The 26,483-nt window shown below is 35.4% G+C and overlaps 1 protein-coding gene and 1 pseudogene across 5 annotated transcripts in view; one reads left to right on the plus strand and one right to left on the minus strand.

The window, feature by feature from the left end:
- Positions 1-26,483, minus strand: part of ZFYVE16 (zinc finger FYVE-type containing 16) — a gene marked incomplete at its 3' end in the record, with an annotated part of 44,483 nt that overhangs the window by 16,743 nt on the left and 1,257 nt on the right. The window contains exons 2-9 of one of the 4 annotated variants that reach the window (XM_081053332.1): positions 25,026-25,049; positions 24,513-24,636; positions 12,412-12,520; positions 9,194-11,424; positions 8,197-8,293; positions 5,334-5,495; positions 2,797-2,942; positions 836-1,214 (exon numbers count right to left, since the gene is read on the minus strand). In XM_081053332.1, coding sequence (XP_080909458.1) covers positions 836-1,214; positions 2,797-2,942; positions 5,334-5,495; positions 8,197-8,293; positions 9,194-11,424; positions 12,412-12,481 — 3,085 coding nt within the window. In that variant the 5' untranslated portion in view covers positions 12,482-12,520; positions 24,513-24,636; positions 25,026-25,049. Of the gene's footprint in view, positions 1-835; positions 1,215-2,796; positions 2,943-5,333; positions 5,496-8,188; positions 8,294-9,193; positions 11,425-12,411; positions 12,521-24,512; positions 24,637-25,025; positions 25,050-26,483 lie in introns of those variants that run through there. The other 3 variants (XM_081053330.1, XM_081053331.1, XM_081053333.1) reach the window with 3 other exon arrangements.
- LOC308499743 (small ribosomal subunit protein eS6-like) lies at positions 18,527-19,208 on the plus strand (annotated as a pseudogene). The gene has a single exon. The product of its transcript is annotated as a small ribosomal subunit protein eS6-like (transcript).

Below are 26,483 nucleotides of genomic sequence, written 5' to 3' on the forward strand. Positions count from 1 at the left end.
GAAATTTAGAACTCTGTGAAAGTAGTCTAGACCCAAGTTGCACATACTGCTTGCTGACATATGCCCTGTATTAGTAACAAGTGGCAAAATAAAAAGAGCTTGACAATCAATAGGAAAACATGCATAACATGCAAAGAACAGGGCTTAAGGTATTTTTGCCACAATAGCAAGGTTCATGAAATAGCTCCTACTGGCAGAAAGAGATCCTAAGCTCCAATCCCCTCCCTACATTATCATGCACAGGGCATGATCACTTCATGTTGCAGGACGCGGCATAATGTATCCTAGGGAACCACTAGTAGGAGCTGGCCACAGATCTCCAGCTTGAAAAAGACCATAGGGATCTTCTAGGTTCTCTTCTTTTAAAAGGAAACTGAGGCTCAAAGAGATTACATAACATGCTTCAAGTCATACACATATTAAGTAGTAGAAGAGGAACTAAAATTCCTAGATTTGTCATCCAGTCCAATACTCTTTTCTTTATGCACTATGCACCCTTAAAAAAAAATGACATGGAATCAGAAACTCCAGTACAATGGAAATATTTTCAAGGCTAACAGTCTAGAGTTTCCCTGTTATATTGGACTTTTTGTCTCACTCTAAATTAGGGAGTTAGGTAAATGAATCACATTCAACTCAAAAGTCCAGATCTTTCTAGAATTTGTTTTTATATAATAAGAGTTTATGTAAACTAAAGTTACCAAGCCATAGTACATATTTCAACCAAATTGTCTTAAGTTTAAAATAATGCATTTCATACAACACTGACAAAATTCATCAGTACAATCTTTTTTAAAAAAACTTCTTCTTAAAATGTAAATAACTGCTATCCTACCCGATCCTTTTTCTCCAGATGCAACCAGAAGAGGGGGCAAGCTGTCCTCATCATCAGGTAGAAGACTAATTTTATTGCAAACATTCTTGTCAATGCCACACAATAACCTATAATTTGAAGAACTAGCGACAGGTAAATTGCTGTTAATTAAGACACCAGTAGGACCAGATGGCTCCTCGATCTCTGCAAAAACCTCATCGTCTAGTGGAAAGGAACCAGAAGTGGGTAACACCTCAGTTCCTGTGCTGATGGGCAATTGTTCTACCAATGGAACCTGAGAAATAGGACTCTGAATGATCTCGTTTCTTGTAATATCTCCTATTTCATTGTTTGGCTGTTCCACTGTGGTAGAATGGGCATGATCCACTGTGTTTACCATCTGTAAAATACAGAATGAAAAACAAATCAGTTCATAGTCTCTGTGGAACTGTGAAATGTTGATCTCTGTAGCCAAATATATCTTTTTAATGAGAATAAATAAAACCACAATGGGCTCAGAAATTCTTCAGAAGCCAAATTTCCCAAGAAAGTACCATTGTGCTTCTTTCAATTCAGAAAGGAACATAAGGTTTAGCTTTACTGTATGCCCAGGGTAGGTATTAATGACTTTAATTTTATAGCCTGGAAAGAGGAAGAAAGGAGAACTCCAGGATCCTGCACCACATCACACAGGAAGCAAGCTTAGTGCAACTTAAGCCTCTCCTTTTCATGATAGCCAAAAAAGCTTCCGGCAAGCAAGGGAGAGAAAAAGGGGGGGAAACAGGGAGGAGAGTGGTTAGGAAGCAGAGTGGTAAACATAGTCCACAACAGTAACCAGCTAGAATAAACTACACCTGAAGTCTGCTTCAATAAAGCCCCTTTCTTTCTAGATTGGCCAAACCTGAGTCACTATTAAATGAAAAATCATTTATAAACTCAAGTAATACTTACTACCGTATTTAGAACTTTCACTTTGTTAAAATATTGATTTTGTTAAAATATTACTAAAAAACATACTTTCAGTAATTATGCTATTTGTAAAATCCAGCTCATGGACTCTTACTGGCAAACAGCACACATTTATATGGTATGTGAACTGGAACAGAGCATTATACATATCCATCTTGTCTAATGTATGTACCCAGGATAAACCAGGTAACTGGCACAGAGTAGATGTTCAATAAATATTTGTTTAATGAATAAAAACACTGCCACTTCAAGGATAAATACTTGCTTCTATAAGTATTTAGCTACTTTACAATGAGAATTCTTAGTGGGCTGGGATTCTATACTATGTATCTTCTATTTAACACTTAGCACACTTCTGTCAATGCAAGCAAATACCACCATCAGATACTTTTCTAAATGTTTGAAAATCATTAAACACACATTAGTCTAAATCTCAGTTCTATTTCACGGCACCAGTCGTTCTCAAGATGTGGTCTGGGGATCCCTGGGATCCCTAAGACCCTTTCAGGGAGTTAGTGAGGTCCTAGAATTTTCTTCATATAATTTAACCAAAACAACGTATCACAACAGACTGAATATAGAAACAGATGTGAGAGTCTGTTTTCTATTAAGCCAGACGTTAAGCCAAAAATGTAGAATAATGTTATTCCTCTCACTAAATTTTTGTTTTGGAATTTTTTCCATAAAAATATTATTTCTATTATATTGAGTTTATTTTTAATTAATTTAAAAAATTAATACAGTAATTATCAATAGGTGTAAACCACATAACTTATAGTTCTTTGACATTCTCAATAACTTTTAAGAGCATAAAGGGGTATTGAGGAACAAATTTTTGAGCATCATTGCCTTAAACTGACATTTGAAAAGGTAAAATCTAAAATATATTCACTACATCATATATTTCTCATTTTAGGAAACTTGCAGCATTAAGAAAAAGCACTCTAATAATCACACAAGGAAGTATCTACAAAATGAAATTTAATTAACAAGTCATTCTTTAGATTCCTTACCAAGGGCAGATCTGGTAAGAGAGGACTCAGAAAGTCTTCAGAACATCTTTTACTTCCAGATGATAATTTTGCTGTATCTGCAACTTCACCATTAGGCAATATACCATCTGCAAACCATACTCTCTTCTGCTCTTTGGAGCATAATCCTAGAATTTAAAAAGTAAAGCATTTTAACTTGGCAATATTGCAATGATTCAATACAAAATCGGTCAGGAAGTGTTTTCCAAAGCTTTTGCTATCCACTGTCAAGCCCTGCATCCTCAGGGTTGCAAAGGCCTAGAGAAATGGTCTTATGTAATTCATCTACCCAGAGTGGAAGTCTTTTTCTAATTCACACAAAGGCAGGGTGACCCTGGGAATAACATCCTCAGAAAAGGAGTGGACAGGAGAGGTTGCATCTTAAAAACACACGGGTCAGGTTTAAAACCTATATTATTATAAAACTAAGTTTGTGAGTGTGGAGTGGCGACTGAATAAAATTTAGGGACTAAGGCACAGGAGGGAAAAATGGACTAGACCAGAGCAGGGCAGATAAGCAAAGAATAACACATGAAGCACAGAAAGAGACATGAAATGTCTAAAAACGGAAACAGGATTACCTATGCCTCAGGGGTCATTTCTTACTTTAAACTTATTTAACAAGAGATGTGTAATATATTTCATTCTTATAAAGTAAATATTAAACTTTATTAGTATTTATATTTTCCACCCATATTTGGAGGAAATAACAAGATATCAGCATATTCTCTTTTGTCATAAAGCATCTATAGAGGCAGGTTATGAAAATTGCTGCCAGAAGATTTTAGAACAACATAAAAATCAAAAAGATCCATATCTACCTTTCAGAAGATGATACAGAAGACACTGAAAAAAACCAGAATCATATACAATCTTTGCAATATGGGTGCACCTATTAAATAAGGTATCTGTCTTATATCTGCAATTCCTTTATAATTTAATAATTCAGGACATCAATGTAACAGAATATGTAAATATTTTTAAGAGAAAATTTATTCATTTGCTTTTTTATATACAACCACATATATTGGATCTCCTTATTTAATTTATAATGACAAATGGAAAATAGCTATTGAGAGATAAAGTCCAAAAAATTGCCAGAAGTATCTGAATTTGCCTTTAACCAAGTTACAGTTATTTCCTAGCCTGTTATAGACTAGTAGTTTATGCTTAAAAATGTTCATGGGCTTATAAAAAAGAATTAAATCTTGCCATTTGCGACAACATGGATGGACCTGGAAGGTATTATACTTAGTGAAATAAGTCAGACAGAGAAAGACAAATACCATATGATTTCACGTATATTTGTAATCTAAAAAACAAAATAAATGAACAAACAAAACAGAAATAAATTCATAGATACAGAGAACAAAGTGATGTTGCCAGATGGCAGGGGGGTTTGGGATATGGGTGAAAAAGGTGAAGGGATTAAGAAGTACAAATTGCCATTATAAAAACAGTCACAGGGATGTAAAGTACAGCACAGGGAAATTGGCAAGAATATTTTTATAACTATGTATGTATCAGATGGATACTAGACTTAACCGGGTGATCACTTTTTAAGTTATATAAATGTCTAATCACTATGTTGTACACCTGAAACTAATATAATATTGTATATGTCAACTGTAATTGAAAAATTTTTTTTTAAATTTTTTTTAATGCACACAGGCTTGACTCAAGATCCTAAACTACAACAGGTTGTAAAAAGGAACACAGAGCCCAAAGATTAAAAAAAAACCATTTTTTATTGTGGTAAAATATACATTTAAAAACAGATTTTAAAGGAAAGGAGTTATGCCAGTTATTTACCCACTGTCTCTCAAACCCAAACCTACTCTTCTCCACCATGGTCTGTCTTCGATGCCAGGCTGGAAGTCTGGAAAGTGCAACTCCCAGACCCCCCTTGCTAGTTGGCTCTAGTCAGGTTCCACCAATGGCAGGCACTGGTGGGAGAGTAGAAAGTGGGACGAGAAGGAATTCCTTCTGTTTCTAATTCCTGCCAGGATTCTTGAAGCAGCTGCACCACCAGACATATGAGTAGCTGCAGGTCCCATGAGTTTCAGTCGTACTCCTTCACCTGCACCCTGGAACACCCTAGTCACCTGAGTACTAATTCAGTCAGGCTCCTGATGGTTCTAGTGTTTGCCTCTTGGTGTTGCCCCAGAGACAGGTCACAGCACCAGCCACATGGTACCCAGAGCCCTGAATTCCAGGTCTGAGAACCAGGCACCTCCTGATGCTCTATTGCATGCGCCCCCATATTACTGCCTCTCACTTTTCATTCCCCCAGCCCTGAAGTAGGGGTTGACGCCTGCGATTACTAATCTCCGAGTGCCGTCAGCATGCTCCTTTGCTCTTCCCACCTTCTGACATACGTGCATAACCAGTTCCCTGTATTAAATTCCTTCTGATATCTAGTCTGGTTTCTCTTTCCTCACTAGACCTTGTCAACACTAGAAAATTTCTGTTTCAATAATTTATCTTTAGTCTAAGACACAGCATTTTCTTCTACTTACCTTCAACATTTGATTGTTTAAGTGCTGAGATTGGTAAAGTTGTGGGAGAAGGTATGGTGGATGTTTGGGTCTCCTGAAGAGGCTGGATGGTGGCACATTCATCAGAATGATTAGATTTAAGATTAGAACCAGTTGGGCTCATCATCCTTTCAAATGCATGAGCTATAACGGAGGAAAAAAATAATATTCAAATCTCAGATGTTTTTGAACTTCAAAGTATGATATATATTCTATTCAAGTTATAAGGAGAAATCAATGGCTTAGCAAGAAAAAGAGGCATTTGAAAAGACCATGTCTTGACTTTAGTTGGCAGCACTCCAGTTCAGTATATGTTACCCATTAGTTATTTCAATATTATAGTTAGCTTATGTTTGATGTCTACTATAGAAAATTATTGTTACTTAATATGACTGTTTTTGCCCTGTACCCCTAGAGTCTATTTCTAAAGTAGTTCAGGGTGATTCTTTAAGACATAAATCATATCACATTGTCCCTCTGTTTAAAATTCTTTAATGATTTCCCAAGTGGAGTGACAATTTAAGTTGTTACGATGGCTCACAAGACCCCAGCAGTCTGCATCCCAGCCTCCTCTGCCTTCCCAGATACTGACCTCATCTCTCATTACAACTCCACTTGCTCATTATGATCCAGCCACCCAGGGCTCTCCTAGCTTAGGGTCTTTGCTCTTATTTGTTTCCTCTGCCTGGAATGTTCTTCCCCTAGATACTCACATAGCTTTCTTCTCTTACCTCCTTCAAGTTTCTGCTCACATGTCCTATTATCATAGGACATAAGACATAGGCCTTACTCTGGCCATCTTATAAAAACACTGCTCTTGCCACCAACCTGTTACTATCTTGCATTCTTTTATTTTCAGTTAGGATATTATCATCATCTGATATTCTCTTTGCTTACTGTCCATCCATTTCTCCCCCATTGGTAAACTCCATGAGAACAGGATGTCTATTTTGTTCTCAGCTGGAACTCCCAAAATGCAGAATAGTGCTTGAATATTGCTGAATGATTTTTTTCACCTAAATAACACAGAATAGCACTGGCAGCTCTCCGTGCAGCATATCTCCAAATTGATTTGCTATAAAAGCTACCACTACTACAATAACCTTCTTGAAGTAAGACTAAATGATAGCACTCTCACAAAATGGCTTCCACTAACCAAGTGAAATCTGAACACCTAACTCTGGGTTTCAAAGTAATTTCCAACTTGCCCCTAACCAACCTAATCAACTCACACATATGCTTCCTTGAAATTTACAGTCTCATCACACCTTCTCATTATCCACAATCTCTATTCGAACTATTTTTTCTTCAAATCCTTCATGGAATGTGTCTCACAACCCTTAAGACATCTTTCTTCTCTTATTTAATAACATTAAATGATCTTCCATTTTCAACCCTAAAGTAGATGTTAAAGTAACTTTCATTTATGTTTTCTTGTGCTGTGTAAATTAAGGACAAAGAGGACCATAAATGAAATTATATGCTATAAGGTATCAAAATAGGATAAAAGTAAATAAACAAATCCATTTGAAAATATTTTCTTTGATAAATCAAATAAACTCAATACCCTACTGAGTCTCTTTAATGATTCTCTATCTTCTCCCCTTCTGGATTCTTACAGAGTATGTTTTAATGTTCACCTAAAAATCTGACCTGTCAACTCAAAATGTTTCAAACCTTCACAGCTGTTTTATACTTATTTAATTGGGGAGAGATAATTTTGTGGGAGCTTGCTTTAATATTTCTGAATTCTTACAGGCTGCCTTGGTTAACAGCATCAGCAGAGGTCTTCTAGGCTATTGAAACAACGTTAAGAAAAAACAAAACTATAAGCACTTAAACTAATCTCTTCATACAATGGTGGTAACGGAAATATAAAAAGATTTACACTCTATTATCTTCCAGAACAGAGGTCACCAGCAGGGAGTAAAGCAGCTTACCTCAGGCTAACAGACTCACATCAGAGCTTTTTGGAGAACTGCTGAAAAAATTTATCTTCATTCAAAAGAGAAAAACAAATCATTATCAGGTATTTATTCTCCTGGCTACCAGGAAGCAGTGCCTGAGCTAGTGCACAGGCCTGGTCTTAAAAAGCCCCAAGCAATATTTGCTGGGAATTAAACTGTCAACAAATCTTTGAAAATACCACCAAGAAGTACTCAAAAGAATAAACGTGTATTTGAGGGAAAAAACACAAAACACACACATACACACACAACTGTGAGAACTCAAATAAGACCACTAAGATCACTGCTGATAATGGTAGCTAGCTAGGGAGCCAGAGAAACAATGGGAACCACATACAAACAAAATTCGAAAATTGAGAAGGGAAAAAAATGTGGAAAAAAAATGGGCAAAAAGTGTAGCAGTCCTATACATTTATCTATAAAGTCATAGATATTACTACCTTATCTTTATTCCCATTTTACATTGCAACTTTCTAAAGGATGGGAACTATTATCTTGCCTGTAGTCTTGCTATGTAAGATTGAACACTATTTACTGGTAGGTATTCTATGAATGTTTAGATTAAAATGACGACAACGACAATGATGATGGCAAAAACAATAGGCAGATGAAATGCAGCATTTAGGGACTTGGTACCTGTTAAAAGTTAATGAACTGCCACTCCAGAAATTGTATGCTTCCTTTCCAGACTGGGAGTATTAATTGTGACAGTGGAACAAAAAGAAGAGAAACCAAGCCTTGGGATGTCCCACCTAAGCCAGATAAGTCAACACTAGGTCCTCGCCTTAAGAAAATAAAGAAGTTTATCTTTGTCACAATCCAATTGTTTTTAAGATATATTCAATTACTGAAAGAAAATATGTCAGGTTACTACTCACCTTTACTAATAGTCTCATGGCAGACGACACATACTCTTGCTTCCTTTTCTAGATACTGCAGTTTACACTTCCTATTACAGCAGACACCACAAAATACCTATAAAGAATAAAATATCAAATTTGATTCTGTTTCAAGCATTCTTATACCTACTGGAGGTAGGGAAAGGGGAGGCCCAAAAATCTCATTAACCAAAAGCCATTTTTTCTCATTACATAATTTTTTAAATCATTATAATCATAGGCAGTATTAAATTTTTTAACTTAAATGAGGTTTCTGCAATTTAAAATCGTACCTGACAAGGAAATTCCTTTAAATCTATTCTGTTCATTGGAAGAAAACAAAATTGTCTTTAATGAAAAAGTTCATAATTTAAAACGCTTTCTGTAGTTCTTTATTCAAAACTTTTAAAAGTACAATATTATTAGTTTTCTAAAAGAGTAGGGTTGATCTGGCACCAACGTATTATTAAAAAACACTGACTAAAGAATACCATTTTAATTTTATAGCCAACTCTTGGGAGTTTAGAGACGATTAAGGCAGTTATAATGCAAGTGAGGTCAGCTTCAGTGTTTTGACCCTTGTGCAAGGCCATCTGCTTTTCTGAGCGTGTTTCCCTGAGTATAGACCACAACACTAGCTACAGAGTGGTCTTGAAATGAAGCACTCAAGGACAAAGGGGGATCCGGCTGATTTTGGAACTTCTGATGTGTCAAGGTTAGACAGGTAAGGACACGTAATCACAGATTTCACAAAAATTAGTAATTAGTGTTCCTCATTTCCCAGTACAGTAGGTAATACCCATGACCACGTGACATGTATTCAACTCTCACCCAATCTGGAATATGACAATGCTTTATATATTTCCATGTAGGTGACAAACCATCATTTTAAACGAACTGAATCTTTTAATCATCTATGAATCAGCTTTTCTGTCACATTAAATTTCTTTGAAAATGTCTCAAAAGAATAAAAGACTTAAAGATTTGTATAACTTACTTTCCCACATGCTCGGCAGTGGTGCCGCCGTTTTGTAAAAGTAAATTTGACTTGGCAATTCATACAGTTGGGAGCTTCTGAATCAGGAACCCAAGTAGGTTGTTTCTGGCCCAAAACCAGGCCTTCTTTGCAAGTGTTTGCAGGTAAAGATTCTTCGTTTGCAGTTAGAAGACTGGATCCACCTTCAAAATTACTTGCTATATCAATGTAATTAGAGTTGAAGCTAACCTGAGGATTGGTTGTAGAATCTGTAGTACAAGTATTTCGATCAATGGTATTTGTTACGCTGGGGTCACTTTCAGGCATATCTGGAACATCCAGCTTATTTTGTTCCTTTGAACTCCTTATTCTTGATGAAACGTTAAACAATTGCTTAGGTCTGGCTCCTCCAACATGAACAGACTGACTGTTAATATCAGAGACTGATAATTCATTTGTAATCTCAGACTTACTGCTAGATAACCCTGGTTCGATTGGAATTGTACATTTTTCCCCTAAAGAAAGGCCACCGTTGTCTTTTGTATTTTGTTTATCAACTGTTTCACAAATCATATTAATACCAGGACCTTCCCCAGTAGCTCCTACTTCATCATCCAGGCCTTTCAGATCTATCTGATTCATTTCAGATTTTGAGTCACTTACATTTTCTTCAAATGACTCTACATTACTGGTCTGAAGATACTGTTCACTCAGAAAGGCATCAAGTTCAGCATCACTAACTAGTGTGCCACTTTTTATGCCTTCATCAATATTAAAGTAATCTAAGTCTTGCCCATTCACATCATTGCTTGAAAAAGTGTGACCTTCATAATGATCTGGAGACTCTGGAGCATTAGCACCAGAAAGCTCCATTTGAGATTCTGCAGCTGTAGAAGAAATGGTGTTCTCAGCATAATCCAAAGAGTCAACTCTGATTACCGTCTGGTCAAGATCTACCTTTCTATCTCCCATCTTTTCAATTAATGGCTGAAGAAGTATGCTTTTACATTTTTCCTGTTTCAAAAGATCAGTCTCCTTCAATGGTTCCCCACTTAGAATGTCACTCTTCTGTATTTCTTCATACACAGTCACTGCTTCTTGCACATTATCTTTATGTTCATTCTGAGGTACATTATCGCCATGCACTTTACTTTCTTTTGATGATCCACACAAAGACCCAGACACTGGAAGAGAGGACAGTGAGGAGTGTGTACCTTCACTTGAAACACGTAAAGTCGAAGGGAAATCTTGGATTACATCTTTATCTTTAAGATCTAAATTTGAGTCTTCTTTTGCAGACTGTTTTATAAATACAGCAGTCCTATCTTCTTGAGAGAAGTCAGGTAATTTGACATTTTCATCTCTTGAATTTGAATAATCTAAACATAAACCTTCGTTCTTTGGAAGACTGCAAGCCAAAGCACTTGGGCTGCCTCTTTCTTTTAAACATTCTGTGGCAGTTATGACAGCCACATGTACCTCCTCTGTTACCACACAGCCATCAGCTTTTACTAATTTACACGGCTGGTTCTTGTGTTGTGGGTTATCTTTGGCATCAAGCGTTTTGGAACTTTGTTGAGTCAAGGCAGATGGCATGTTCGAATCAACAACTGGTTCTAACAGATTAGAGATCTTTATATCCTTTAAATTTTCTTTTCCATCATAATCACATGCATCTGAAACTGTTGTATCTACATTTACATCCAATTCTTCAGTTCCACGGATTTCTCTATTTTGTAATTCAGAGTTGCCATCATTCTGTTCCTCTCTGACCGTATTATTACCTTGGTCTGTTGAAGAAACACAAACAGTTTCTGACACTGAAGATAAATCCAATCCAATCAAAGAGTCTGTACTAGACTTAAAATCATCTGGCAATAATTTTTTAATATCTTCTTCATTATTAGTCACATGAACTAAGTTACCCATGTCGCTTATCAGATCACAGACAGGTTTACTACATCGTCCCATGTATGAAGGCTGGATTTCATCGGAGGTGCCACCATCCACAGAAGAAAGGAGATCAAGTCCTGTTACATTTTTTTCATTTTGTATAGAAGTTAGTCCCTCACGTGCTTTTTCGTTCACTGAAATATGATTTGTTTCATAGCATGTTTCTGATGAGGCACGACAATTAATGCACTGTTGATCCTTTGGTAGTGGTGAAGTTAACTGTGAGGAAGCCAACTCTGAAGAAACTGAACAGTTAGAATCATATGCATTTTGTGCATCTTGGAGATAATCTTGTTCATCTAATTAAAATAAAGATACAAAGTCATTCAGGAGACCCAAATCAAAATTATTACAAAGATGTTATGTTTTCTAAGACTTTCAAGCTAACTAAACCTTTTTTTTCTTTTTTTTTAAAGATTTTTTATTGAGGAAGGGGAACTGGACTTTATTGGAGAACAGTGTGTACTTCTAGGACCTCTTCCCAAGTCAAGTTGTTGTCCTTCCAGTCCTAGCCGTGCAGGGCGCAGCCCAGCTCCAGGTCCAGCCGCCATTGCCAGTTGCAGGGGGCGCAGCCCACCATCCCTTGCGGGAGTCGACCGGCAACCCTGTGGTTGAGAGCCCACTGGCCCATGTGGGAATCGAACCAGCAGCCTTCGGAGTTAGGAGCACGGAGCTCCAACCCGCCTGAGCCACCGGGCCGGCCCCTAACTAAACCTTTTTTTAAGAGTAGAGATACATCGCTCTCTTGCAAAATGATAGTAATATCCAAAATTATCTTCATTTTGATTTAAAGACTTGGGGTTTTTACTTTTGACTATGGATGTCATCACGTGACAGAAATTCCACTCAAAATAACTCAGTTAAATATAAAAACCAGACTAAGGAAGAGCTGAAAAGCAATCTAACTTCTTTGTTCTACCCTCGTTTCCTAGTCATCATTCTAAGATGAACAAAATACCATTTCTCATGGTAATGAAATACCAATTTATTTGGAGCTTTCAAGTTGCTTTTAGCTGGTTCATGTTGGTTTCAAAGGTCTTTCTTTTAGCTAAATTCGTATCTGGCGAGAAACTTCTAGTTTCCTTACTTCTATTTCTAGCTATTGGTTCCATTTAGAATAACAACAAACTAATATATTAAAATGAAATAAGTGAACCTTTTACAGAAGATATAACCACGTAACCAAAATTGAAACCTAATTTTGCTAAGAGTACTCTATATATGAGATAACTGAATTAAAGACATTTTAAAATTCCATTAGTGACAAAAACGAAAACCCAACAAACCTGGATTCTGTTCAAAATCATCAAGGAGTTTGTCCAAGTCACTGACTGCTGCTTTAAAATAACTATCCATCCTACTTGTAGGCTTATTCAGAATTTAATTCTTGTATATCTAGAAAATAAAAAGTATGATAGTTCATTTAATTCTTTAACATGTAAGTATTATGCCATCTACTGCATGCCAAAAAAACGTAGTCAGTGAATAGACACAAATGAATTTTAAGAGTATTGCTTTAAGGCATCTACAATTTAGTTGGGGAATTTTCCTCTATATATACAAAAAAGTGACAGGAAAACCAACTCTCACAACATAATATGCATACATAATCTATTGCAAATTTTAAAACATGTATCTCAGGGGTCAAAAAAATTCATAATTGAAAGCTAAAAATAGTTATAAGTACCATGTATGAAATAATGTAAAATATATTACATACAGATAAAAATACTGCATATAAAAACTTGTGAGACCAGTAAAAATGCCTAGAGCAGGGGTGTCCAAACTTTTTTCAACATTTTTCACCAAGGGCCACATGCGGTAAAATATACAAACAGCCGGGCCACTCACTTGAGGTAAAGTACATATTGCCTCACCTGGTTTATTTAAGTAAACCAAATATATTTTTGGAATTTGCTGTGGGCCAATTAAAAATGGATTGCGGGCTGCAGTTGGCCCACGGGCCGCAGTTTGGACACCCCTGGCCTACAGCCTTAGATGCTTACACTAGAATAGAAGACTGAAAAACTTAAAAGCTAAGAGCAGAAATTAAAGAAATAGAAAACAAATATACAATGGAGAGGTACAAGAAAACTAAAAGTTAGTTTTGTGAATAAAGTAGAAGAACCACTGATCTGTGGCAGAAACTTCACCAAATGAGCCCAAGACACCTTGAAGGAATCTATCAGTGACTAAAGGAATAATATCAAAAGGACACAGGAGACAGACAACTTGAAGGGCTCCTACTGGCTTAAATGGGACAATTGAACATCAAATGAATGAAGGCTGCAGAGGATTGAATGAAAATCAAATAGACTAAAACAACAACAACAACAACAACAATAAAAAATAAGAGATCATAATGATACTAAAAGCACAAACAAAAAAACACCACCTATTGGAGTGTTATTAGGGCACTAACTCATTACTCTGAAACTGATACATTAAGGGAAAAGTGCCAAGAATTTATCCTGTCGTTTATTTAAAAAATGTTCTTTAGGATAACAAAATAGTTGTGAAAGCAAAGTTCTTTAGAAAAGAATTCCAGTTAATAAATATAGGATATTAAAAATCATCTCTTTGTAGTTCCTAATGCAATAAATGGAGTAGGCAATAGCTATGAATGGATGTTAAAAACGTTAGATGAAAGGTTGGAGAGTTATAACTATAATGGTGGAATGAATACAACACATTTGAATCCAGTGATCAATTTCACCATCAATAAATGTGGACAAACCGAGCATGTGACTCATGTGGAAGATACATCATCATGTATAAAGTATTTCTAGCAAAAAAAAAAAAAAATGAGAGAGAACTGGAATCTAACCAAGCTTTTAGAACTAAATGCATGTTTATAGGAACATCAAGCATAGAGGGACAAGTTAAATGACACCAAAAGAAAGCAATCAGCTAAATCCAGAAGGCGGAACACTCCACTCTACAGCAATGTTCCTCAAACTGTCTATGGTGAATCACTGTTTTTTCACTTCCAATCTCTTGCAAACAGTTTTGTAACACACACACACACACACACACACACACACACCAAATTTTGCAATTTAACATACAAACAAAAAAATGCATTATTAAATACATTTGAATGGTTGCCTGGAGTGTTGAATAGGAGTAAGAAATGACAGATAAAAGATAACAAATAAATGAGAGAGCTTTACACTTATGATAGTTGCCGTGAACTGAGAACACCTGCGGTCCAGAAAAAATAAAGGATAAGTTTAAAGGTAAGTTAAAAAGATTAGACAGAGCTTAAGAGAGAACTGAATGTACTGGAAGACCTATCCAAAGAAATTACCTATAACACAACCCAGAGAGATGAGGAAGAGGAAAATATGAAAAAGAGGTAAAAAGACATGGATGACAGACTGAGAATGGAATCCCATAAGGAAAACAGAGAGCACGGAACAAGTATATTTAAAAAGATAATGCTAGGAATTTTTCCAGAAATGATGAAAAACACAACTCAACAAATACAGACACTTCAATATACGAAGAGAAATAAATAGAGAGAAATCCATTTAGATACTCTACAGTGAAACTTTTGAACTCCAAAGACAAAGCAGCCAGAGAGAAAAGGTCACCTTCAAAGGAACAATAATTCTGCTGGCAACAGGTAAACTTCACAACAATTTTCAATAACAATAGTATGTCGTTCTAATTAAATAAAGCATATTATTTCTTTTATTTCATTTTTAAATTGTGGTTATACCATACATATACAAGAGTGCACAAAACATAGACACAAAAACAAACAAAAGGACCTTGAGGAGAGAGAGAATGCAGAAAGCAGAAGAAAACTTCAAAGAAACTAATTAATATTCAGATAAAAAGCAATGCAACTATGAAACAAGAGGAGGAAGACATAAATAAGGAACAAATGAAGAAAAAGTGATCACAAAAATTGGTAGCAGAAATCACAAACGTAGTGAGGCTTTAGGGTGGTGCAGTGAAAGGAGTGCTTAGAAGGATATTTACAGCATTAAGTTATATATTAAAAAAGAAAGATCTAAAAGTCAATAATCTAAGCTTCCGTCTTGAGGGACTAGAAAAAGAAGAGCAACTTAAGATCAAAGCAAGTGGAAGGAAAGATAAAGATTAGAACAAAAATCAATGAAATTAAAAACAGGAAAACAATACGGAAAACAGGTGAAACCAGAAACTCTCTTTGAAATAATCAATAAAATTGATTAAACGAGGCTAATCAGAAATGAAAGAGGAGTCATAACTACTGATGCCATGAACACTTAAAGGAAAATTAAGGAATATTATAAACAACTCTGTGCACAACTTGAAAATTTAGATGAAATGGACAACTCCTTGAAAGACACAAACTACCAAAATTCCCACAAAGATAAATAGATAACCCAAACAGCCCTACTTCTATAAACAAAAATTCAACCAATAATTAATAACCTTCCACAAAATAAATCACCAGGTCCAGATGTCTTCACTGGTAAATTTTATCAAACACTTAAGGAAGAAATTATACCAAATCTCCAGAAAAAAAGCAGAGGAAATACTTCCTAATTCATTCCATAAGACCAGTATAACTAATACCAAAAACAGATAAAGACGTTACAAGAAAGGAAAACCACAAACCAATATTGCTCACAGACATATTGGACACAGACATAAAAAAATCCTCAACAAAATACTAACAAATTGAATACAACAATGTACAAAAAGAATAATACACAATGGCCAAGTTGGATTTATCCAAGTATGCAAGGCTGCAATGTTTGAAAATTAAATTAATCAGTGTAATCCACATCAACAAACTAAAGAATTATCATACAATTGTATATCATACAATTTTTATACTGACTAAAATTATAATCAATATAATTTTTTGATGCAAAAAAAGCATTTGCTAAGATCCAACAACTCATATAATTTTTTTATATTGTATATCATACAATTTTTTTATATTGATTAAAATTATAATCAATATAATCTTTTTTGATGCAAAAAAAAGCATTTGATAAGACCCAACACCTACTTGTGACAAAAACTCCCAGCAAACTATGAGTAGAAGGAAACTTCTTCTTCAATTTGATTATGAATACCTACATAATACCTACAGCTAACTTAATGACGAAAAACTGGATTCCTTTCCCCCAAGGACTGGGATCAGGAAAGAATGTCTTCTCTCACCACTCCGATTCAACGTAGTACTAAAAATCTCATTAGTGCAGTAAGACAAAAGGAAAGTTAGACTTTTTGGAAAGGAATAAGACTCTCTCTACTTACAATGGTGTGATTTCCAGTGTATAAAATCCCCAAAAGTTGACTCCCAAAAATAGAAAAGTACCATATTTTGCCATGCATAATGCACTCCCATGTATAATGTGATGTGCAACACCCATGTTTTTGGCCCAAACTTTCAGGGAAAATAATTTTTCCTTTTAATTTTTTAATTCAAATTTTTGTTTACATTTAGGTACTTGTTTTTGTATTATAAAGGAATTTTAGCATTTACATTTTAACATATTATGGTACAAGAAATTTTATGTAACAAATAATTAGAAAACACAAGAACAGATAGATACAAGGTACAAGAAATTTTTATTTTTATATACCGGTAACAAGTTTACAATACTTACACAAACTCTTCGTCATTGCAAGTTCATTGTAAGTTCAACAAAACCGATTATCATATTCCAGGATATTATTTTGCACATGGATATCATTATTGATTTCTAGAGTTACACTTTTAACTCATAAATATAAATAAAATAATTAAAAACATTTATATAGATACGGAATTAATACTACCCATGTATAATGTGCACCCTTATTTTTTCCCTCACAAATTTGGGCAAAAAAGTGTACATTATATATGGCAAAATATGGTAACTATAGCAAGGATGCAGGATACATGGTTAATATACAAAAGCCAAATGCATTCTGGTGTATGAGCAAAGAACAACTGAAATGTGGAATTTAAAAAAAATACCATTTACAGTAGCACCTCCAAAAATTGAAATACTTATGTATAAATCCAACATAACATATATATGACCAGTATGTGGAAAACTACAAAATGCTGATGAAAAAAATCAAAGAAGATTTAAATAAATAGAGATAACAGTCCATGTTCATGGATAGGAAGACTCAATATTGTTAAGATGTCAATTTTGCACAACCCAATCTCTAGAATCAATGCAGTCCCAATCAAAATCCCAGCAAGCTATTTTGTAGGGCTCAAGAAACTGATTCTAAAGTATATGTAAAAAGACAAAGGACCTAAAACAGCCAACGCAATACTGAGAAAGAGCAAGGTTAGAGGACTCACACTTTGTGATTTTAAGACTTAAAATATGGTTACAATAATCCAGGCAATGAGGTATTGACAAAAACATAGCATGTATCAATGGAGCAGCACAGAGAGCTCAGAAACAGACCTACACAAGTATCGTCAACTTATCTTTGACAAAGGAGCAAAAGCAATTCAAGGGAGAAAGGATAGTCTTTTCAACAATTGGTGCTGAGAAAACTGAACATCCTTATGCAAAAATATGAACTTAGATACAGACCTTACACTTTACATAAAAATGTATACAAAATGGATAATAGACCTAAATGTAAAATGTAATTGTATAAAACCTCTTGAAGAAAACGTAAGAGAGGGGGCCGCTCTGGTGGCTCAGGTGGTTGGAGCGCCATGCTGTTAACGCCGAGGTCGCCAGTTCGATTCCCACATGGGCCAGGGAGCTGTGCCCTGTACAGCTAACACTGTGAACAGCTCTCCCTGGAGCTGGGCTGCTGTGAGTAGCTGGAGGTTGGCGTGAGCTGCCGCGGGCTGCTGTGTGCCACCGTGAGTGGCCGGCAGCTGGCGAGAGCTGCCATGAGCTGCTGTGAGCAGCCGACTGGTGACCGACTGCTTCAGCTGGGGGGAGCGCAAGGCTCCTAATACCAGCATGGGCCAGGGAGCTGTGTCCTATACAACTAGACTGAGAAACAATGGCTTGAACTGGAGAGGTAAGGGGAAGGCAGAAGGAAAAAAAAAAAAAAGAAAGGGCATTAAAAAAAGACAGAGTGAGTCCTCTTTAAAAAAAAAAAAAAAGAAAAAGAAAACGTAAGAGAAAATCTACATAACTTTAGGTTTAGTGATGAGTTTTTAAATACAACTCCGTGTCATGATCTATGAAAAAAAAATACTGGTAAACTGAACCTTATTAAATTTAAATTTTTATTTCATCTGCTCTGAAAAAGACACTGTCAAGAGAATGAGACGACAAGCCACAGTCTAGGAGATAATATTTGCAAAACATTATATGATGAGGGACTTCAATCTAAAATCTATAAAGAATTCTTAAATTAAATAATGAGAAAACAAACAATCCAATTAAAAAATGAGCAAGGCAGGCAGTGGGTTGCTTCAGGATGAAGCTGAACATCTCTTTCCCAGCCACTGGCTGCCAGAAACTCATTGAAGGCAAACTTTGTACCTTTCATGAGAAGTATATGGCCACAGAAGTTGCTGCTGATGCTCTGCATAAACAATAGAGGGTTTTGTGGTTCAGATCAGTGGTGGGAACAACAAACAAGGTCTCCCTATGAAGCAGGGTGTCACGACCCATGGCTGTGTCCGCCTACTGAGTGAGGGGCATTCCTGTTATAGACCAAGGAGGACTGGAGAAAGAAAGTGCAAATCTGTTCGGAGTTGCATTGTGGATGCCAACCTGAGAGTTCTCAACTTGGTCACTGCAAAAGAGAGAAAGATATTCTTGGTGTCACCGTTACCACTGTGCCTCATTGCCTGGGACCCAAAAGAGCTAGTAGAATCCACAAACTTATCAATCTCTCTAGTGAAGATGATGTCTGCCAATGTGTTGTGAGAAAGCCCCTAAACAAAGAAGGTAACAAACCTAGAAATAAAGCACTCAAGATTCAGAATCTTGTTATTCCACGCATCCTGCCACACAAACATTTCCATATTGCTCTGAAGAAACAGCATACTATGAAAAATAAGGACAAGCCCGCAAAATACGTTAAACTTCGGGCCAAGAAAGAGAATGAAGGAGGCCAGAGAAAAATGCTAGGGACAGATTGTGAGGAGACATAGGCTGTCCTCTCTGAGAGCTTCTAATCAAAATGAGATTTTCTAGGAGTAACAAATAAGATCAGACATCAGGAAAAAAGAAAGAAAGAGGTGAGCAAAAGTTCTCAACAGACACCTCACCAAAGAAGATACACCGATGGCAAATAGACATGAAAAAAAAATGTTTAACATCATTTATCTTTAGGAAACTATAGACTAAAACAATGAGATGCCATTGCACATCTATTACAATGGCTATTACGTTTATTACAATGGCTAAAATTAAAAAAAAAATGACAATACCAAATGCTGCAAGTGTGCCAAACAGCAGAAATTCTCATTCACTGTTGGTAGGAGACAAAATGGTACAGCCACTTTGATAGACAGTTTGGCGGACTCTTACAAAACTAAACTTAGTCTTACCAAATGATCCAGCAATCATACTACTAGGTAATCATATTGACTTAAAGATTTATGTACACACAGAACTTAAATGTGAATGTTTACAGCAGCTTTATTTATTACTGCCCAAATTTGGAAGCATCCAAGATGCCCTTCAGTCAATGGATAAACTGTGGTACAACCATCAATGGAATATTATTCAGTGATATAAAGAAGTGAGCTATCAAAGCTACAAAAGGCATGAATAAATCTTAAATGCTTATTGGTAAGAGAAAGAAGCCAGTCTAAAAAAATCTACATACTGTACAATTCTAATTGTATGACATTTTGGAAAATATAAAACTACAGACACAAACACATCAGTAATTGCCAATGGTTTGGGGTGGGGGAGGGTTGAACAGGTTAAGCACAGTGTGTTTTTTTTAGGATGGTGAAATTCTTCTGTACGATACTTTAATGGTTAAAGACATGGTTAAAGACAAGACATGAAGCATTTGTCAATATTCAAAGAACTTTATAGCACACAGAATAAATCTCAATGCACGCAAATTTTAAAAATTATTTAGGTCAGGGAATCTCTGAATGGAATGCAGAATGTCACAGAAGAGGGTGAATGCATTACAAATGTATAAAAAAAACCTTACTGAAGGGAGTGGAGGAATAAAGTACTACCTTTGGAAATGAGTGGTCTGTAAGACTAAAGGCAAAAGGAACATTAGCATTATACTCTAGTTGATAAAGGTATTTTCCATGAGGGTATAGGTTAACAATTCTGAAACCACCATCCATGTATACTGGAATTGCAATTAAGTAATTGGATGGCTGATGGTGGAAGCCAGGTTTTTCACTGTCGGAGAGGAAGGTTATAAATGAGAAAGGGAAGGAAGCTAGAATGATCCATGTAGTAATGGATTTGAGTTGGGGGGCGAGACCTCAGTATAAACTCGTGTTTAGCTTAATATGGGCACAGATGGTTACACATAGAAATACTTATAGATATTAGTATACAGATAGTATAAATACATATATCTCTTGCTGTGTCAGCTGAAGGGCCTAGAAGCAAGATATCCCAGTGGCAACAAGCACACTTAGTGCCCAGATCTTGGTTTCTACAACAAACGGAACCAAGGTTCCTCAGAGAAATGGTTGATTCTAGGAATGGGACAGGAAATATATGAGCATGGAACATCTTATAATACCAGAAAACAAGAAAATGCAAATGCACATGTGTGCGCACACACACACACAAAATGTAGAAAGTATGTCAAAGAGATAGAGAAGCCAACTGAAAGACCTCCCAAAGGCCAAAGCTGGAAAAATTTGAACAAACATACTGGATTATAATTCAAAGATTAAAAAAAAAAAAAACTATGAGATAGATGATTAAATAAATGAATGGTGGAACAAGGCAAATCTCCCATGCAGAAAGATTCCTAATAATTTATGTAGATACTTTGCTTTCCAGGAAGTGGAATATAACTCCCCACTCCTTAGGTGTGTGCTGCACACAGTGAGTTTCTAAAGAGTACAGTATGGAAAGGGAGAAAAAAGAAAATAACTTCACTATGGAGAAACCGGACCAACACTACCTCAAGCCAGAGGATCAAGGAAAACATCAAGAGTGCTAAGTCATGTTGAGAGTATGATGTGACAAGAATGGAACTTAATCTCTGTTGTCTTCCTCCTCGAACATATTACCATAATCTAATCATGAGAAAAACATCAGACAAATCCCAAATGACATTCTACAAAATAACTGACTAGCAATCCTCAGAACTGTCCAGAGATCAAAAAAACAAAGAATGTGAGAAACTGTCACAACCATGACAGCAGCTGATGAGACAAGGCAGCTGAGTGTAATGTGGGATCCTGGAACAGAAAAGGCATATTAGGGAAGCATTCAGGAAATGTGAGTAATGTGTGGACTTTAGATAATAATAATGTGTAATAGCGGTCTAGTAATCATGACAAATGTTCTATATTAATGTAAGATGAAACTGGGAATTTACAAAATTAAACTGGTTATTGTATACATGGGAACTCTGTACTATCTGCAGTAATCCTATAAAATCTAAAACTGTTCTAAATAAAAAGACTATCTTAAAAACTGAAATCAAAGCATTGGAAATAAACTTCAGAAAATATTCTAGAAAGTAAAACAAAAGAGAGGGATGGAAAATAGGAGAAGAGATTAGAAAATTAGAGAATCAATCTACTAGGGTCCAATGTTCAAAAAACAAGGAGTCCAGAAAGAAAGTGCAGGGGGAAAAAGACAGTGTCAAATAAAATACCCCAGAACTGAAGGATATGGTCCCCAGGTGGAAAGGATCCATTTAGGACCCAACACAATGAAGGAAAAACCCTTACCAAGCCACATCATTGTGAAATTTCAGAATACCTGAGTGGTTTAAGGGAAGATCCCATCATTTCATACTGCAATCTGCATCCCCCACCTTTGCTTTCCCCAACACCCCATCCCATCCTGCTCTCCTTTTTCTCTTTTCTAAAGCACTTACTTTACAACCTTCTGCTATTCTGTATAATGTATTTATTACATTTGTTGTTTACCATCTGGAACTCCCTCTGTGAATTTAAGATCCATGAGGGTAGGGATCTTGTATTTTTGTTGTTGTTGACCCATATATTCAAAGTATCTTGACCAGTGCCTGCCACATAAAAAATGTTTAATACATTCTTAGTGAATAAATATAAATGCTTCCAGAGAGAAATAACAGGTCATATACAAAGGACTGGCTATCATTCTGGAATGAGACCTCTTGGTAGCAACACTAGAACTAGAAAACAATGGAACCATGCCTCCAAAATTCTAAAAGTAAACTATTTACAACCTGGAATTCTATACTCAACTATCAGTCAAGTGTGAGGGTAGAATAAAGAAACATGCAAGAACCCCGAAAATTTGCCTTCCACTCAGTCTTTCTTAGGAAGCCACCAGAAGATGTACTCTGCCAACATGAGGGAGATACCAAGCAAGAGGACTACCTAAAATCCTGGAAACAGGCCATTCGACACAAGGGAGAGAGAAATGGAATTCAAAGAAGATCGTAAATGGACACTGGGGTAAAGGGGTGTAACCGGCCTAGAGAACAAGCCATTAGCATGGACACAGGGTGACAGACAATTACAGGATAGACAATTACAGGAAACATGTTGCAAAACAAACACAGATTATCTGATGTATCTGAATCTATAAAAAGGAGTTTTATATATCTTGTCTGAAGGGACATTAATAGATTATATAAAATATATAAAAGGTACGTTAAAAAGATATAAAACATTAAGAAACATGATAAGAAACATGAAAGATAGCTATATAAAAGAACTAATAATTATTAACTCTAGGAAAAACAAAAAAAATCATATAAGGACATATCATCATAATGTATTACCAGGCTCAGCTGTACACAATATTTACATAGTTAAAGGATGTCAACACTTATTATTTAACTGAAAATTAACACATAACTAATCTGTGAATACAGAAAGGAGGGGAGGAGCAGTGCAATGCAGTGTTTAAAGGTGGAGGTTGGTGTTACAAACCTAAATTCCCATCTTCTATAATAGAAAATTGGAAAATATTTAAAACTAGAGGAGGATAAGGGTAGGGAGGGGAGAGAGCTGTATAAGTAAGCATGTTATTTAAAATATTAGAGGTGAACAAAAGAGTTGAATAGTCATGACTCTGGAGCAGCCTTTCTCAATAAAGATTCCGTGAGAGAATTAGGTAAGCCTTAATGCCCTAAGGCATGCACTTTACGTAATACATTAACTTCTCTCCTATGTGTCTAAAGTGTTACTAGTTATATACCATCTTTGGGGGAATTGAGAAAATAGCTACTCAAATTATTTTCTGTGTTTGTGATTCTGCTGAGGAATGCTGATGGAGAAGGGCTGCTCCTGGCAAACAGGACTCAGGGGACAGCACTGGAGCAGCGGACGACTACTTTTCATTCAAAAGTCTCCTAGTATTATTTATCTCTTTAAATTATGTAAGGGTATCCCTTTGATAAACGTAAACATTACATTTATATATTTTTGTATATTTATATAAACATTATATTAAAAACAAATATAATCGTAAAATGTAGTAAAGAAACTTTGAATATAGAATGTATAAAAAAATACAGGAACTGAAAGGTCTAGAAATAGTTTCTCATTAGAAAAAGCCAAAGATTTTTTTCTAAAAAAATTACAGAATTCAATAAATACTGTTCACAAAGTATCTCTGTCTATATAGCAATGTACTAAGAGTTGTTATTTGACATGCCTAAAAAGATACAAAAAGGTAAGATAATTACGAAATAATAAACCTAATCCAAAAATTTTTAAAGATATGATAATGCAAATACTGTACACTGAAACCTTTTAACATGAAATCTTATTAAGCTGCACATACCTCCCATTTCAATCTAGTACAGCAGAAGATACAAAAGAAATATTCTAAACAAGCTTATTTATTTGTACATATGATAACCTGTTTTAAGTAATATGTTTACTCACTTGGCTATGCATATGTACTCTCAGATTTACAAACACAATATTTACAAAAAATAGTTTTCAAAAATGTCTTCATGATTTAAAAAAATTGGCAGCAACATGGAATATTAATCAGAAAACCAACAAAACCAATAAGAAGGAATTTCCTAAAACAGTTAAGGTGAGAGAGGAGGAGGACCTCTACTGAGACAGGACAGTGCAGACAGAAAGGAGCGAGATATAAATAAAAGTGGCTAAACAGTAGGAACTATTGGAGAGTGAAAGCAAGGGAGAGTTCACTCTAGGATTGCTGCCAGGTTTCTATTGCAGGTGACCGTAGACGATACCACTGACCATGACAGGCGATACAAAGAGGAGCAAGATTGAGGGAAAAACATGAGTTCACGTTTAGACTGTTGTTTGATGTACCTTGAGAACATCCTGGGGGAGAAGTCCACTAGGCAGTTGGGTATAAGGATCTGGACTGCAGGAGAGAAGTCTGAGATAAAGAATTGGGAATTGGCAGCACATGGCTGTTAATGGATGAGATCACCTAGGAAGAGAATATAGAAGAGGACAGGAGCCTGACATCAGATAACTAAAGATCACAATGAATGTTTCTAAAGCCACTTCAGACCAAACTTTGCCCAGAGTTATATGAACTTCTATAGTAAAATGTCCAATATATAATGTTAAACTACAAAAATCAAATTGTCAAACTTCATGCTTAGTACAAAACCATTTTTACAACTTATAAAAAAAAAGAGTGTTAGCAAATGCACAGGAAAAAAATACGGAGGAGCAAATGCCAAGCTGTTAATAATGGTATCTGAGATTATGTAAGCCTTTCACATCTACATTATAATCTCTACAGTATTTGCTTTTTTTTCTTTAAAAAATGTACTAATTTTGTAAACTGGAAAAAAAAAATTTTGTCCTTACCTAAAAAAATTATAGCATGTATCCCTACAATATAAACAAATAATAAAAATCTGTTAGAAAAACACTTGGACATGACTATAACTGGGCAATAATATGAGCAAACTAGTAAGATTATGAAAAAATGTTCAATGCACAAAATCTACACTATCAAAATGCAAATTAAAACACATACATACCATTTGTTGCCTACTAAATCAGAATATAACTTTTTAATAATAAAAGTACTCAATATTGGTAAGGGTGTGATAAAAAGAGCATCTCAGACACATTGATAGAAGTAAATTGATACACTCTTTCAGGGAAACAATGTGACAATATGTATCAAAATCTCAAAAAGATTCCTAACATTTGATCTAACAGTTCTCTTTTTAGAAATTTAATTGTCTAAAACAACTGCAAATATGCAAAGATATTTCATCAAGTCATTAATTAAAACAATCTAAATGCCAACAATAGGACGCAGCAGAAAATTACACAGGCATCAAAAGTAATGTTCATATCTATCAAAACTTTAAAAAGTACATAATCTATGACCTAGCAATTCTACTTCTAGAGAAAAACTAGCTAGCACTTGTGCACAAGAGCACATCACAAAGAACTTTCAATGTTGCAATGTTTGTAACAGTATAAAACTGCAAAGAACCTAATAGCCCATCAACGGCAAGGATGATTAAATCAGCTTTCTCAAACTGCGGTCTAAGGACTCCTGGAAGTCCCCAAAAGCTTTTTAGGGGGCTGTGAGGTCCTTCTTTTTCCAAATTATTTATCTGTGCAAAGCTGGATTTTCTTAATATGCTCCAGTCTCAACAAGACAGTACACAAGAATGAACAGAGAAGCAAATATGAGAACCCAGCTGTCTTCTACAAAGCCAGGCATTTAAAGTGATCTGCAAAAATGTGAAACAATGTAAACAATTCTCACTAAATTTTTAAAAGAAAATATAGTTATTTTTCAACAATATTATTTAACTTAATATGTAATGACTTTATTATTGTTATTTTCAATGAATACAGCTTTAAAATTTTTCTGAGTAGTTTTAATTTGTAAAATGGTTAATATACCGCATTGAAAACCAAAAACTCTTTTGGTCTTCAAGAATTTTTACATAGGGAATAGAGTCAATGGAATTGTAACAGCAATATACAATGTCAGAGGGGTAGTAGATTGGGGGAGGGAGGTTATCACTTTGTGAAGGGTGTAAATGTCTAACTATTAGTTTCATACACCTAAAACCAATTTTTTTAAAAAAGAATTTTTAGGCGTGTAAGAAGTTCTTAGAACCATTTGGTTAAATAAACTGTGATACCATCATATTATGTAATATTATGATTGGGAATGATAATTAAATAGGAATTTAGCTTTATAATGTAACTATTCCAAACAATATTCCGCTCATGTATTTATTACTTATGTAATCAAAAAATCATAAAGTTATGTTTATGAAGTTTTTTTAACAT

The sequence above is a fragment of the Rhinolophus hipposideros genome (genome assembly GCF_964194185.1).
Source record: "Rhinolophus hipposideros genome assembly, chromosome: 7".
NCBI classification, from domain to species: Eukaryota; Metazoa; Chordata; class Mammalia; order Chiroptera; family Rhinolophidae; genus Rhinolophus; species Rhinolophus hipposideros.